The sequence below is a fragment of the Lagopus leucura genome, unplaced genomic scaffold (assembly GCF_019238085.1).
Source record: "Lagopus leucura isolate 7727_CA_CO unplaced genomic scaffold, USGS_WTPT01 Super-Scaffold_100028, whole genome shotgun sequence".
Taxonomy (NCBI): domain Eukaryota; kingdom Metazoa; phylum Chordata; class Aves; order Galliformes; family Phasianidae; genus Lagopus; species Lagopus leucura.
In genome coordinates this window covers 6,763,894-6,776,560 of record NW_024962279.1, presented here as the reverse complement: position 1 = coordinate 6,776,560, position 12,667 = coordinate 6,763,894, and the positions used below count along the sequence as shown (strand labels likewise).

Genomic DNA, 12,667 nt, shown 5'->3' with positions numbered 1-12,667 from the left:
TAAACGCGTAATTATGTTGGTGTAATGGGACTGCATTAACAGCCCAAGGACCCTTCACATCCTACAGAGAACTTGTGTCAACATTAAAGGCAGCCAGACACCTAACTCCCTGGAACAGGTGAAAGTCAATGCGAGCAATGGTTCAGAACCGCCCTGCTTGCTCCCTCTTCCACCATAGACATCACCCTGCTTTACAATCAAGCCACAGACAACACTGAATAGAAAGTGCTGGAAGCAAGCTAACATTTTTACACCAACTAGAACCTGCTGGTCAACAATCATTTGTCAGTCTTACCTTTGCTTTCCTCGCCTTTTGCCATTTTGGTAATAGGGAAGATGGTAGTGATGTGCACACAGTCTAATATAGCGAGGAGGATTTTGGTTAGCCTGAGGAGGTCACAGAAGTTGTAGAAACCAAAATATATCAGATTTCTGGCCAAGTTAACCACCTACAAAAATAACAAGAAGTAGTCTGATCAGTACTAAACATTTTGCTATAAAAAAATCAAGTTTTAAAAGAGTGAAAAAAATCAATGACATGGCTGTGAGTCATATTCTGGTTGTGATACCTCCTAATTCCATACTAGACTGTGTACTTCTGCATGTCATTAGAAAGTTTTCTACTTGCTCACAAATACTACAATGCTTGCGGCACAGGTCTCTAGCTACAACTGATATTCCCTGCTACCACTGATATTCCCTAGCTACTGTATTTGTTTCATTACAAACCAGCTGAGATAGGTCAAGACCAGAAGGTACGTATAAATTGCCTTTATGGCTTTGCTTGACAACACATATATATATATATGCCACATCCACAGACTACTAAGTTCCCCCACAAGTCCTCCCAACACACTGCCTCACAATCCACAAAAATACTTTCACATGTAATGCAAATATTGAACGCAGACCAATCAGCTCAAGTGTGTTTCTCCATTTAAATTACCATATTTTTAATCCATAGTCCAAGAATACTACTGCATGCACCCTCTACATTTGATTGCACAAACAGACTACATGGACTGGACAATAAGCCATGGAGGATGGCACTGCTCTATGCACTGTGGTATTCTAAGATGGAGAGAATATCTGTGCATGCAGTCGGAGTGTTTCGTTTTACTGACCATGCCAGGAAAGCTTGCTTTGGTAGTAACACAACACACAAGTAGTAAAAAAGTCGCTGCAATTTTAAGACATAAGTTCACATTCATTAACTGCATTTCAAGAGCAAACCTCATAAACCTCAGTGGATGTGTTGTTTCACGAGAGGAGGGCAGCAGGCAGGGCAGCTCAGTGCTGAGTGCTGCTCATCTTCCTGCTGCTGAAAAAAGCACCAACGTCCCACCAAAAAAGGTTAATACAGAACTGGATAACTACCTCAAAAGTGAGCTTATTCTTCTCTTTATCAGAGAAAGGGAATCTCTGACACACCACATCTCTTAAATATTCCTCTACAAATTCCATTGTTTGTGCAAATCTCTCCTTAATTTCATCTTTGGAAGTTCCGCTGCTATCATAGCTGAAGGGGAAAACAAACAGAACACAATTCAGCACAAATATACACAGGGCTGCTTCCCCCAGGAAAAGCTAAAGGCTCCTGAACAGCCTGTCCAATGGACAGTCAGGAAGCTGACACCAGACTTTCCTGGCTTTTGCTGCTTTATCCCATAGGGTCACTTTTGAAACCACTTAAAAGTATCCAAGAAAAACAAAACACAAAACAGAGTTTTGTCCCAGTAAAGTTGCTTCTTTTTTAACTGCAAACTGACAAGCTGCATGCAGCACTCAGGAGAGCAGTTGTGGCCAAGAGATGCTGACTGTGGATGTTAAATAAAAACAATATTCATTCAGTGCAGACTTTTTTTTTTGTAACAGAAACATTATGTTTCTCAGTCTGTGCAGATAACTGTAAAAAGAAAATCCCCGTTAACTACCTTCTGCACTCCTCCCTTTTTGATCATTCTTCACCCATTGTTTAGCTTATCATTATTCTAGTTTGGCACTTAAGGTTGACTATGAGCTGCTGTATTTGCTCATAAAAGAGTAGGCTAGTGAGGAGGGGAGTACATAAGTGCTAATACCAAAAAGAACCAAATTCCTGATGGTTAACATGATTGTCAATTCTCGTTTCCCTGTTTCGTTCAATTCTGTTCAACTGTTGTTAAATTATTTCTACTATAAAGAGGTGATAGGGGGTTTGCAGTCAAGAAATCAATTTTCCAGCCAGGTCGAGGTTTTGTTTAGGTTTTCTACCCCTCTAGCAGAATATTTTCCATTGGTGATTAAGCAGCATGACTGCATCCAGCACATTACTCGTTTCTGCACTTCCCCTTGTTTTTGCTATTGATGGCACTAGCTGCTGTACAGACAATCAGCTTTGAAGAGTCACTGCTCGGATCAAATCAGGCAAGAAGGAAACAGCCCTCCCTCCCCCATTCTTCCCCTCCCCAGGGTCACTGACCCCATCACCCCCATCGAGGCAGACACCACAGTGTTCTGCAGAAACACCACCCTTTCATACTTCACACCACACAGACAGGAAGGTGGTGTTTTTACTTCTTTTTTGTTTTGTTTTTTTTTGACTGAGGAAGATCCTCTCCAAACATTACAAGCAATGAATCTGCTACATGGCTATAAGAACAAATTAAAACAGTACTAAACAACCATTCGGATTGATCCGGTTTCATTTAAAAATACTACTAATAATCAAGTGATGGAATTTCCTTTCCCACACCATTCCAGCAAGTACTTACTCATCAATTGCAATTTCAGAAGGAATCTCAGACCACAGCCGTGCATACTTCACTGGTGTAACTTGCTCCTGGGGGTCCCGATCCACATGCATGTGCAGCATCAGCCGGCAGAAAGATGCTCTCAGATCATAGGGCAAGTTTTCATCAGACATGCAGCGGAGGATGAGATCCACGTCCAGCTGGCCAGAAATCTCATTTATGGCTAAGTACTGGCGATCAAGGCACATTCTAGCAAAGAGGTTTAGCTGGTATCTTTGGGGAGAGGGAAGAAACACAAACAAACATTTCCAAACCATCCACTGCCTGTAGCATTGATATTAGATGCAGTAACAATGGATGAATTTTCTACTTTCCAGTCTTTACTCGAAAGAAAAAGAAAAGGTATTAACCAAACAATAGTAAAAGTGGAAAGAGTGTAAAAATAAAATAAAAGGGTTCTTGATTTTCCAGAGAGTTATACAGAAGCAATACTATTAACAGAAATTTTGTAAGGATCCAAACAGCACTTAAGGCAGCTCAGCCTGAATACTGTAGAAGATGGAACACTTCTAAGTAATGCTGATGCCATGGTGGTTCACTGAGGAACAACTGGACTACAGAACCCTTAAAAGATGCCTCAGAAGTACTGAACTCAGTTCCCTCCAGTCAAAGAGATGGTAACTGAAAAATAAACTGTTCCTTAGCTTCCCAGCCTGTAGGAGCAAATAACTGGCATTTAAGTTGTGCACACTCGGCAGACTGATAATTAACCTTCAGTCACCAACATCCAACACTCATAAATACTCATAGATTTGCGTTGAGCAGTGTCAACTGTGAGATTTCCCAGAGAAATGAATGTTTAATTGACAACAGATTGCTTTTCATCTCCAAGCACTCCTTATGGTAGTTTAACCCAACTTTACACTAAATTGTAGTAGAACAGGCTGCCCAAGGAGGCTGTGGATGCCCCATCCCTGCAGGCATTCAAGGCCAGGCTGGATGTGGCTCTGGGCAGCCTGGGCTGCTGGTTGGCGACCTGCACACAGCAGGGGGTTGGGACTGGAGGAGCACTGTGCTCCTTTGCAACCCAGGCCATTCTAGGATTCTAGTTATTTTAACATGCACATGACTATAAGGTGGGCTAAAAGTAATTAAAGCTGGCAATTCTGCTTAGAAGAAAGTGTAATGCAGTGTAATCCATTTTGAAAGCAACTACAATTTTTATAAGTTGATATTACAAAAGATTGTATTTTAAGTACAGCCCTCCAATAGGTTCAATTGAAAACACACTGGGAAGTCTACTGAAATTATTTCAGTGCAGGAGATAATGCAAAAAATAAAAAATAAAAAAAATAAATAAAAAGGTACCAAAAAATTCTCTCTGTACTCCCTGTACCACCAGAGCTCAGTCTGTCACACTGCTTGCAGAAGTTTAAAACCCAGACACAGGAATTTGGTCTGGGCTGAAACTTGATCTAACACTATGCCAAGAACTTGGTGTCTTGTCAAGTCATCTGGAAACATCACCTCACATTAGAAACTGCTAAAAGCACAGCTCAAACTGCACGAAAGAACAGTGCATTAATCAAACCCAACCTGTGGCATTTTGTATTTTTTTTTTCAAGTTCATACACTGCCCTGCTGAATTCTGTAGGACTACTGAACACTGATTGCAGAATACTACAGGAGCACCAACCACAGGAGGCAGGGGGTAAATAAGTTTTTTTCTTCTAACCAAAAGTAAAACCGTTTGTACACTGAAGTCACCCCCAGTCACCATTTCAACACAGGTAACCTACACAGCTGGCAGTCAGGCTGCATTAACACCCATTCGCACGGAAAGCAAGCAGAAACACAGGCATTAAATGGTGTGCAAGTTTAAGGCACTGTAAGCCTCAGCTAATCTTTTCAAATCAGTTTAAACTTTCCCATGCTGATAATTTGATTTCTAACCATGAACCTTAACGCTTTTAAGCTCACACCTCACAGTCATTTTTTAACGGCTACTTCATCCACGAGCCCAGCATCCTTTCCCCCAATTTAACTGAAGCCTATATACTGAAGGCTTTTCCCCACAATGTAGATGAGCTTTGCTAGCCAGCTACTGCACATGCTGTTAACCTGTAATAGCTGAGCACGTCCCGATCTTCCTTCTGCCCTTCCTTAGCATCCTGAGCCAATTCTCTGATACTCTTACTGCGGATTTCCTTGTTACTGTCTCTCCAGAATAGCCACACTTCTTCCTCATCTTCTCCAACTTCCAAGGCATTTTCTCCACTTGACACTTCTTCAAATTCAAATCGAGAGAGGACCAGCCTGCCAGAATGAAGTGTGGTTAAACTAGAAGCTGCCAAGACCCATGCAGAGCTTTCAGAACATTTCTTTCAAGACACTTGCTGAAATGTACTGGTGATATAGAAGTAAGTAATTTTATGATTCACCTGCATTAAGAAAACAAATTTTATTCTTGAACTATGCCAAGTAAAAGTTGAATATCACGCTCATTCTGCAGTAGCAATTTATTACAGAAAGTCCTTGGGTTTTATTACTAAAAGCAGTGGAGTAAATTTAGAATGTAAACCTTTCCATTTGACAACAAACACTTCATTCAACAAACAAGGAAGATTTGGTAAACAAAAATATCTAACATTTGATCAGTATCAGATCCCATAAATACTGGATAACTGAATAACTGGATCAACACTTTTCTGCTTATGTGACAAAGCTAGAAGCAATTCAGCCACTAAAACAGTAACTGTGCCCTTTCTTTTGCTGAAGAACTAGAAGCTTACATATGAAACATGCAAATCAAGCATATGAGATAAGAACAAATAAAATATGAGGCAACTTTAAGCACTGATGGAAATAAATCAGTCTTCACGCTTTGATGAAGAGAATGACCTCTTCAAGGATATTCTCAGCCACGTGGATTTTGGGTACTACCTGACAAAGGCCTGCTTCCCTTTTACAGTATTTAGATCATGATTATCTGGACCCTATTCCACGTATTGAATAATCTCATCATGATAAAAAAGACAACTGGGATTTGGTGCCTGCAGTGATGCTGCATCAGAGCAATGCAGAAAACTAGAGACCAAAACCCTACAGCTGGGGGGAGAAACAAGAGAGCAGAAATGCATCAGCTTCTGCTTTGGTGCAAGCTGAGTGCAGAGTCCATGTACTGCCCAAGAGGTGCTCAGACAGCTCAGAGATGGAAGCTTGGGACCCAGAAGACAGCTTATGGAATCCTGTACACCTTTCCTGCAAGGTTTTCTACTTGAAGGAAAGAAAACAAAATATCTGAAAGGAGTCTCTGACTGCAGGTCTGAGAACAGACATCACAGACTCCTGCAGTCATCAATATCCATTTATTGTGCATCCAAAGAGGACTCTGCACATATCTAACTGCTTTCTCTAGATGTGCCAGAAGTGCTCTCAGCTTTGAATCCCTTCCCTTCTGTTTCACACTAGGAAAACCATCTCTAAAGGCACTGACTTACTTCGTTTCAATGAGTATGTCTGCATTTGCTGGATTCAGTACGGCTTTACAAATCAACTCCTGTGTTACTGGAATAGACTTGTTCATGGAAACGCACAGATCTGAGAGATAATCCAAAAACCTGTTGGAAAACGTAAGCCAAGAGGGTATCAATGCGTGCTGAGGTTTAGACTGAGGCAATCTATATTTCAGAAAGAAAACATTCAGAACTCCGATGTAACACCACAGAGAAGATCCTTGCCTTCGCAGGGAGTTACGGCAAATGCCAAAAAAGAAGTGAACGAGTTGTGCTCACTTGCTGGTAAGTTGGCAGGTGCAGATTTTTCTCAGAAGACTGAGGAAAATGGTAACTGTGTATTTAAAAATGTAGGTCTCACCTGGGCTCCCTATTTTTCCTCACAAGACTAACAAAAGTATCGATCTCAGCAGCTGTGATGTGTTTCTCCAGGAGCTTGCGATTGTTGTGAAGCAGTGCTGTGATAGTGTCCTCAGCCAAGACATCGTAGCCAATTTGTTTCTGCATGAAGCCAAATTGCTTTGCAATGTATTCCTTCAACCAGAGGGAAAGAGAGAGGTGATGTAATTCATTCTCAGAATTTCAGAAAATAATCAATAACAAAACAAGATATTTGTTAATTCTACCATCCCAGGCAGTGACTGAGTTAGATTCTAATTGTTCTTCCTTCACAGTCTTAACATCTCCCTTATTCCTGGACTGGATACCAAAGAATTTCTCCCTATCTGAGTCTGGTTTTTAATAGCTGGCAACAAAAAAAACTATGCATCCTTAGTTCACGGGCCAACTTGCAATGGAGCTTATAGTACACAAGAGTGAAGAAGTTCACCTGGATTGACAGCAATTCCATTGTTTTCTCAAATTCTCCTTACAAGTATTGCTATAGTTACACTGCATGTAACCTCTGATAGAGTCAAAAGATGACAATAAAATTAAGCAATCCAAAAAACATCTTGCTGACTGTACAACCACACCACAGCACAGCAGGAACAATATCAGTGGTATTTGGAGCAGGATAAACGTTAGTACCGCTGAGAGCTGCAAACATATTCCAAACCTGATTCTTCCTGTAATCCTGCTGAGAATGCCTCAGCACCCTGTAGCAGAGCCTGCAGATGTGTCTGAAGGGAGCATGACGTTGGTCTCCAAGCTCCTCCAAGCGCAGCATGGGGCCATCGCCGCTGTCAGTGAACGGCGCTTGCAACAGCTTGAAAATCTACGGATTTATTAAAACCCAAACATGAATCCCATGAGGCATTTGATTAAAACTAACGTAAAGGCACTGTGTTAACATTCATCAATTTCAGAAAGACACGTCAGAAACACACTGCAGTTGCTGTTTGTTCCTAGGCCACAGAGCAGCCAGGATCATCACTATATTCTATAATCTTTTCTTCTAGCAATACTACGCCCAGAGTCCACTGCCAAGCTGCCAACAGCTAGAAACTCAGCGGATGCTTTGGTCCCACCATTTTGACCAGGTTCTATTACTAGGATCTCCTTTCAGACAACCCTTCGTGTAGGCATAGCTTAGAGAAAAATGCAGTCTACCTGCTTTAGGATATTCTGTTCTCTCATCAGTTTTTGCCGTTCTCTATTAGGTTTAGAAAATACCACTTCAAGGACGTCTTGCCCAGAATTAGTTCCACCAGTAACAAAGTAGACCAAATCCTCCAACAATTTGGTAACAGATCTACAGAAAAGTCACAAGTTGTTAATACAAGACTACAGATTCTATCTGTTAAAAGAACGACAGTGTGAGGTTACACAGATTTCATGTTAAGGACAAAAAGCATTATTACTAACCCAGATGTTGGATAAAGCACCAACGTTTGCATGAAATTTAACCTTAGGAACGAGTGCTCCCTATTGTTACAGCCTGTTACAATAGCACAGGTACAACAGTCAAACTGCAGAAGCATTAAGACAACGACATCACTTTAAGGCCACTATATGATCACTAAGTTTTCAGCAGTTCTTTTGAATTGCCAGAAAAAAATCGATCAGGTTATAATCTCCTTGAGGCCAAATGAAAGACACGGCCTATGGAAGCACGTGGGTTTGACACAGCAGACTGCACATTCTTTTTGAGTGGCCACATATTTTTCAAAGACATTGCCAGAGGATTTGCCATAAGTCATATGTTCACTCTTCACAAGATGGATTATAAATTCCCACACTCATTTTGCAAAGCCCATCAAGAGAGGCACGCTACGGATTATTCCCCTACGTTCACAACAGTTCCCATGCTCTCATTTCACAGTGACAGTGAAGGGCTGACAGAACACTGCTTGAGAGCCTCCACTATGTGCACGTATCAATAATAAAAGAAACAGGTCTTGAGTAAAGCAAGCAGTATCTGAACTACTTGTTTCCTTACCGTCTTTCATTCTGGGTTATTGTTCCTTTTTCCAGTTTGCCAGCAATGGAACCTAACACTTTACTTGCATCATTTGCAAAGTCCAAGTCCCGAACCTCTGCAGGAGAAACTGGTACTATAGCAAAAGCTTCTTTGTCCTCTTTTACTGGAGAAGTACCAATCTAAAACCCAAAGATTATTATCAGAATAGAAGGCAAAAAAGCAGTACCACTAAGTATGTGAACAACTAGCCCAAACAAAGAGCCCCACTGCTACGCAGATCCACTCAGACAACATGGGAACAGACCCACTCTGCACAAGCTCACAGGTGTTTCCAATACAGAGGAATCTCAGTCTGAGATTGCAAAATGTTGCCATAAAGAGGAGAAAAAAATCTTCCATGTGCTGGCTGCCATATACCAGAGATTTAACAGCTAGCTATTGAGCTACTATGGAAGCCTATGAAATACTTTGTGTAGGCACTATTAATTGCTGTTATATTGATCGCTGTTTGACAAACTCCAAAGTCTCAAAGGACTGGAATTCCTACCTATAAGCAACATATAAGTGAAAGTATAGAATAAAAGGATGCAATCACAAAAAATTAACAAAGCTTACCTTAAGCATCACAGGTTTCTCTTCTTCTTTATCAATAGGGATATTTGTACTATGAACCCAGGTGTTAGTGCAAAGGTGCCTAAGTCTGACATAAGAGTTCCTAAAAGAAAGTCAGAAGTTTCAAAGTGTGAATCAGATTGCCAGGCAAGAAATCTTAGCATTGTTCAGAAATGCAAAATGCCGGTGAGATCAAGTGGAATAAAAAATAACAACAAAGAAAGTAACAAAACTACTTATATCCAAGCTGCCATAACAGGAATAACTCTTTTTTCCTTGTTAATTTATGCTAACTTACAGTATCTGCTCATTCAAAGAGGCAGCTGGATAAAGTCCATACAACAAATATTTCTGGGGAGGAGCGGACAGCATAGAGCCTGCATTCAAACTGTGCATCTTTGAAAGGTACAGTGCCTTTCAAGTAGCAAGAGGTACCATATGAACAGTTAACTAACCAGATACAACAGAAAATGAAGTGCTAAGCACCAGTCATGTCCTAGCAAATGCAATACAGACAGGTACTGGGAAGAGCACTATAGACAACAGACTTCAGCCAGTTTCTACACTGGCAAGAAAGACACTTCATCTGTTTTCCCATCTATAAAATGGGGTTCTGTTATCAATATCTCCACTATGAAGTACTAGAGTGATGTTCTAGGCATTTCTACATTAATTTGAAGAACCACCTCAATTTCAAAGGAAAAAAAAACTGTGAGAAAACAGCTCAAAATTGCTGGCCATACCTGGGGACGAGGCTGTCTCCTCCTCGCAGGGTGGTGGGGTCCAACTCGAATATGGAGGAGATATCATTTCCTTCAGGCACAGACACCAGAGAGTATGCCATCTTCTCCTGAGCACTGCGCAAGCCTCTTCTGGAGGCATCCTGCTCAGGGTCCTGCTGTGGAAGAAGTCCCATCACAAAGTCAGTTCAAGCTCTCCAGGCCCAACTGCCTGTGTAATTTGTAGACCTAACTCTGAACCACTCCAGGTCCTGCAGAAGATTACTTCTGACTTGGGGCACCAGCAGCTCCTTGTCAAACATTTCCTAGCTTTCTCCAGTGTTAATAACTTCTGAGCATTCCTGGATTGATACACACATTAAATCCTAGACAACAGAAGCTGTGTCTTGCAGAGGGTAACAGAAGAAACTCAAAACCCCCCAGTCATTCACCACACAGTGCATCAGGAACTCTGACCAGCTCCAGATGATGCACATCTGGTGAGATGGCCACTCTAGACACTACTGGCTTTTGAAATGCATTTGGCATCACTGGAAGACAGGCACCCAAAGGAGGCTGAAAGCAAGTACCAGTCTTTTGAGGTCTTGATGCAGGGCATTCCAATCCCAAAAAATACTGAATAGCTACCCAGTGTTGTTTGTGCCTCAGAATACTCTGTCATTTGCACATTGGTATTCGGTGAACTTGGCTGCAAAATAGTGACATTTAAAGTCTTTGGTTTTGCACAAGGGAACAGACAGTTAACTGCACGGAACAGAAACACATGCTGGGAATGTGCCATCAAAAGAAGCCACCATACATTCAAGGGTCCATCTGGAGGCTTTACTGGAGAAACGTGCTCACTGGGTTTGAATTCTCCACGTTTCAGCAGTGTCCTTCATCCCCACAGTAAGACAATGGCTAACATCCATGATGTGCCTTTGACATATCAGGAGACAGCTGGGCAGATGTAAGAACTGTGACAAAGCTGACAATGGAAACCAATAAACTGGGAAGCAGGAATTGAGGCAATTTAGGGAGGACTAAAACTTCAGCACCAACACTGACAGAAGCAGCCCACTAATACTGAAAGGGCGTTACACGGCGTCTCATTCATGCCCATTTAAACTGCTTTTCCACTGAGCTAAAAGAAAACAGCAACAAAACAGCTATGCAAAGAAACCTGCAGTTCTGCATAGAGCTCACGTTTGAATGAATTTGAAGTAATGTATGAAATCAGAGGTAAGCAGCCCACACCATGTTGTCATGACTGAATGTTAAGCAGTGCAGTAATTTTATGTCAGAAATGAATTATGTGCTCTTGATCCTACTCTTCATGGTCTATTTTTGCCACCTAGTGGTTAAAAAAACACAGTAGGGAAAAAAGTACATTTCTGAAGCCGAGTGTTACCATTATTACTGCACTCAGGAATAAGGCATTAGTGCACTACCAGCAGGAAGGATATCTATAATGACAGACACATTGATTAACTTTCAAGTTAAGCCAAAAAAAAAAAAACAGTTTAGCATTGGATATTTTTCCCCCTCACTGGAAGAACAGCAGTGTGGAGTTTTTGTTCATGCTTTTCCCCACTGTACAACTACATTTACTAAAGACCAGCTGGCAGAAGATGAGTGTTTGCTAAGCTACCAAGAAATAAGGATAACAGTTCAGTATCTGGGGGCAAGTGCGAGCTTCTTAATGGCTAGGCTGTGATGACAAATCCCTTTCAGAGGTAATCTCATCCCTGCAGCACTATCAAAGCATTCACCCCCTTTTAAATATGGGAATAGTTCCTTCTCAGTTCTAAGTGTAGCAAATCTCCCACTACTCAGGATAAATGACTGAGAAATTCACATAAGCCCACAATTTCATCCAAGTTAAAAAACGTAGGCTAAAATTGAAAATGCTGTTCCAGTTGTTTTCTCCCATTGAAGCAATGTTTCACTTTGACACCAATGAGAAGCTTCTAACAGAACAAAGCATCAGCACAGCCAATCTTCAACACAAAAATATTTACTGAGAAGGACACAGACTTGCTTTCATGAGAAAGAATGGAAGAAAGAAGGGCACTGAAATCATTCCCACCCTGCCATTCTTTCTTTCTAGGCCCTTCAGCATGGCTTTCCCGTGACACACTAAAATGAGAGGGTATTCATGAATTAAACAAGGAGGCCAAGAATGGCTGACTGGCACAGCACGATGTGAACATCCCACTAGGAACACATGACATTTGATGTCAACTTTGAGCAACTTGCTCTTCAGACCTATACAAAGAGTGCTTCAAGAAAGCAAAGGTTTAAGAAAGAGGAAGACAGAAAGACACACTATGAAGTGGGAAGGTAAGGGGTCCAAGCAACACGTGAGTTTGGTCACAGGTGTACTGCTTCTCACTAAAGCCTACTCCAGTTTTTAATACCCTGCAGGGGCCCTAACAGCCTTCAGATGACACACAATTTCTCAGCATCTGCACTAGCAACAAGGCCTCAACGATCCATGCACTGGCCAACTGAGTACCAGAGCCTGTGCAAGCCCTCTCAATTAGGGGCAAGATCATACTCTTGCCTATACTTACTGAGGATTGACACTCCTGGTCATCTTCCTCATAGTCAGGGTTTACCTGATGAAACAGAATCACATGCATGTCAAAACTCTAACAGTGCTACAAGTGGGAAACAACCTCAGCACAATCTAAACTTGTTTTGTAAAAGATGAGCTCTGCTGCT

General features: G+C 41.5%; 1 protein-coding gene across 4 annotated transcripts in view; it reads right to left on the bottom strand.

Annotated features, from left to right (window-relative positions):
* The window catches only part of ITPR1 (inositol 1,4,5-trisphosphate receptor type 1), a 149,420-nt gene that overhangs the window by 91,704 nt on the left and 45,049 nt on the right, over positions 1-12,667 (bottom strand). For 3 of the 4 annotated variants that reach the window (XM_042880947.1, XM_042880948.1, XM_042880951.1), the window contains exons 11-22: positions 12,517-12,561; positions 9,965-10,119; positions 9,225-9,324; positions 8,628-8,788; positions 7,799-7,940; positions 7,305-7,463; positions 6,609-6,781; positions 6,233-6,352; positions 4,854-5,048; positions 2,754-3,005; positions 1,378-1,519; positions 296-449 (exon numbers count right to left, since the gene is read on the bottom strand). In XM_042880947.1, the coding sequence (XP_042736881.1) occupies positions 296-449; positions 1,378-1,519; positions 2,754-3,005; positions 4,854-5,048; positions 6,233-6,352; positions 6,609-6,781; positions 7,305-7,463; positions 7,799-7,940; positions 8,628-8,788; positions 9,225-9,324; positions 9,965-10,119; positions 12,517-12,561 (1,798 nt within the window). The remainder of the gene's footprint in view (positions 1-295; positions 450-1,377; positions 1,520-2,753; positions 3,006-4,853; positions 5,049-6,232; positions 6,353-6,608; positions 6,782-7,304; positions 7,464-7,798; positions 7,941-8,627; positions 8,789-9,224; positions 9,325-9,964; positions 10,120-12,516; positions 12,562-12,667) is intronic. The other variant, XM_042880950.1, reaches the window with a different exon arrangement.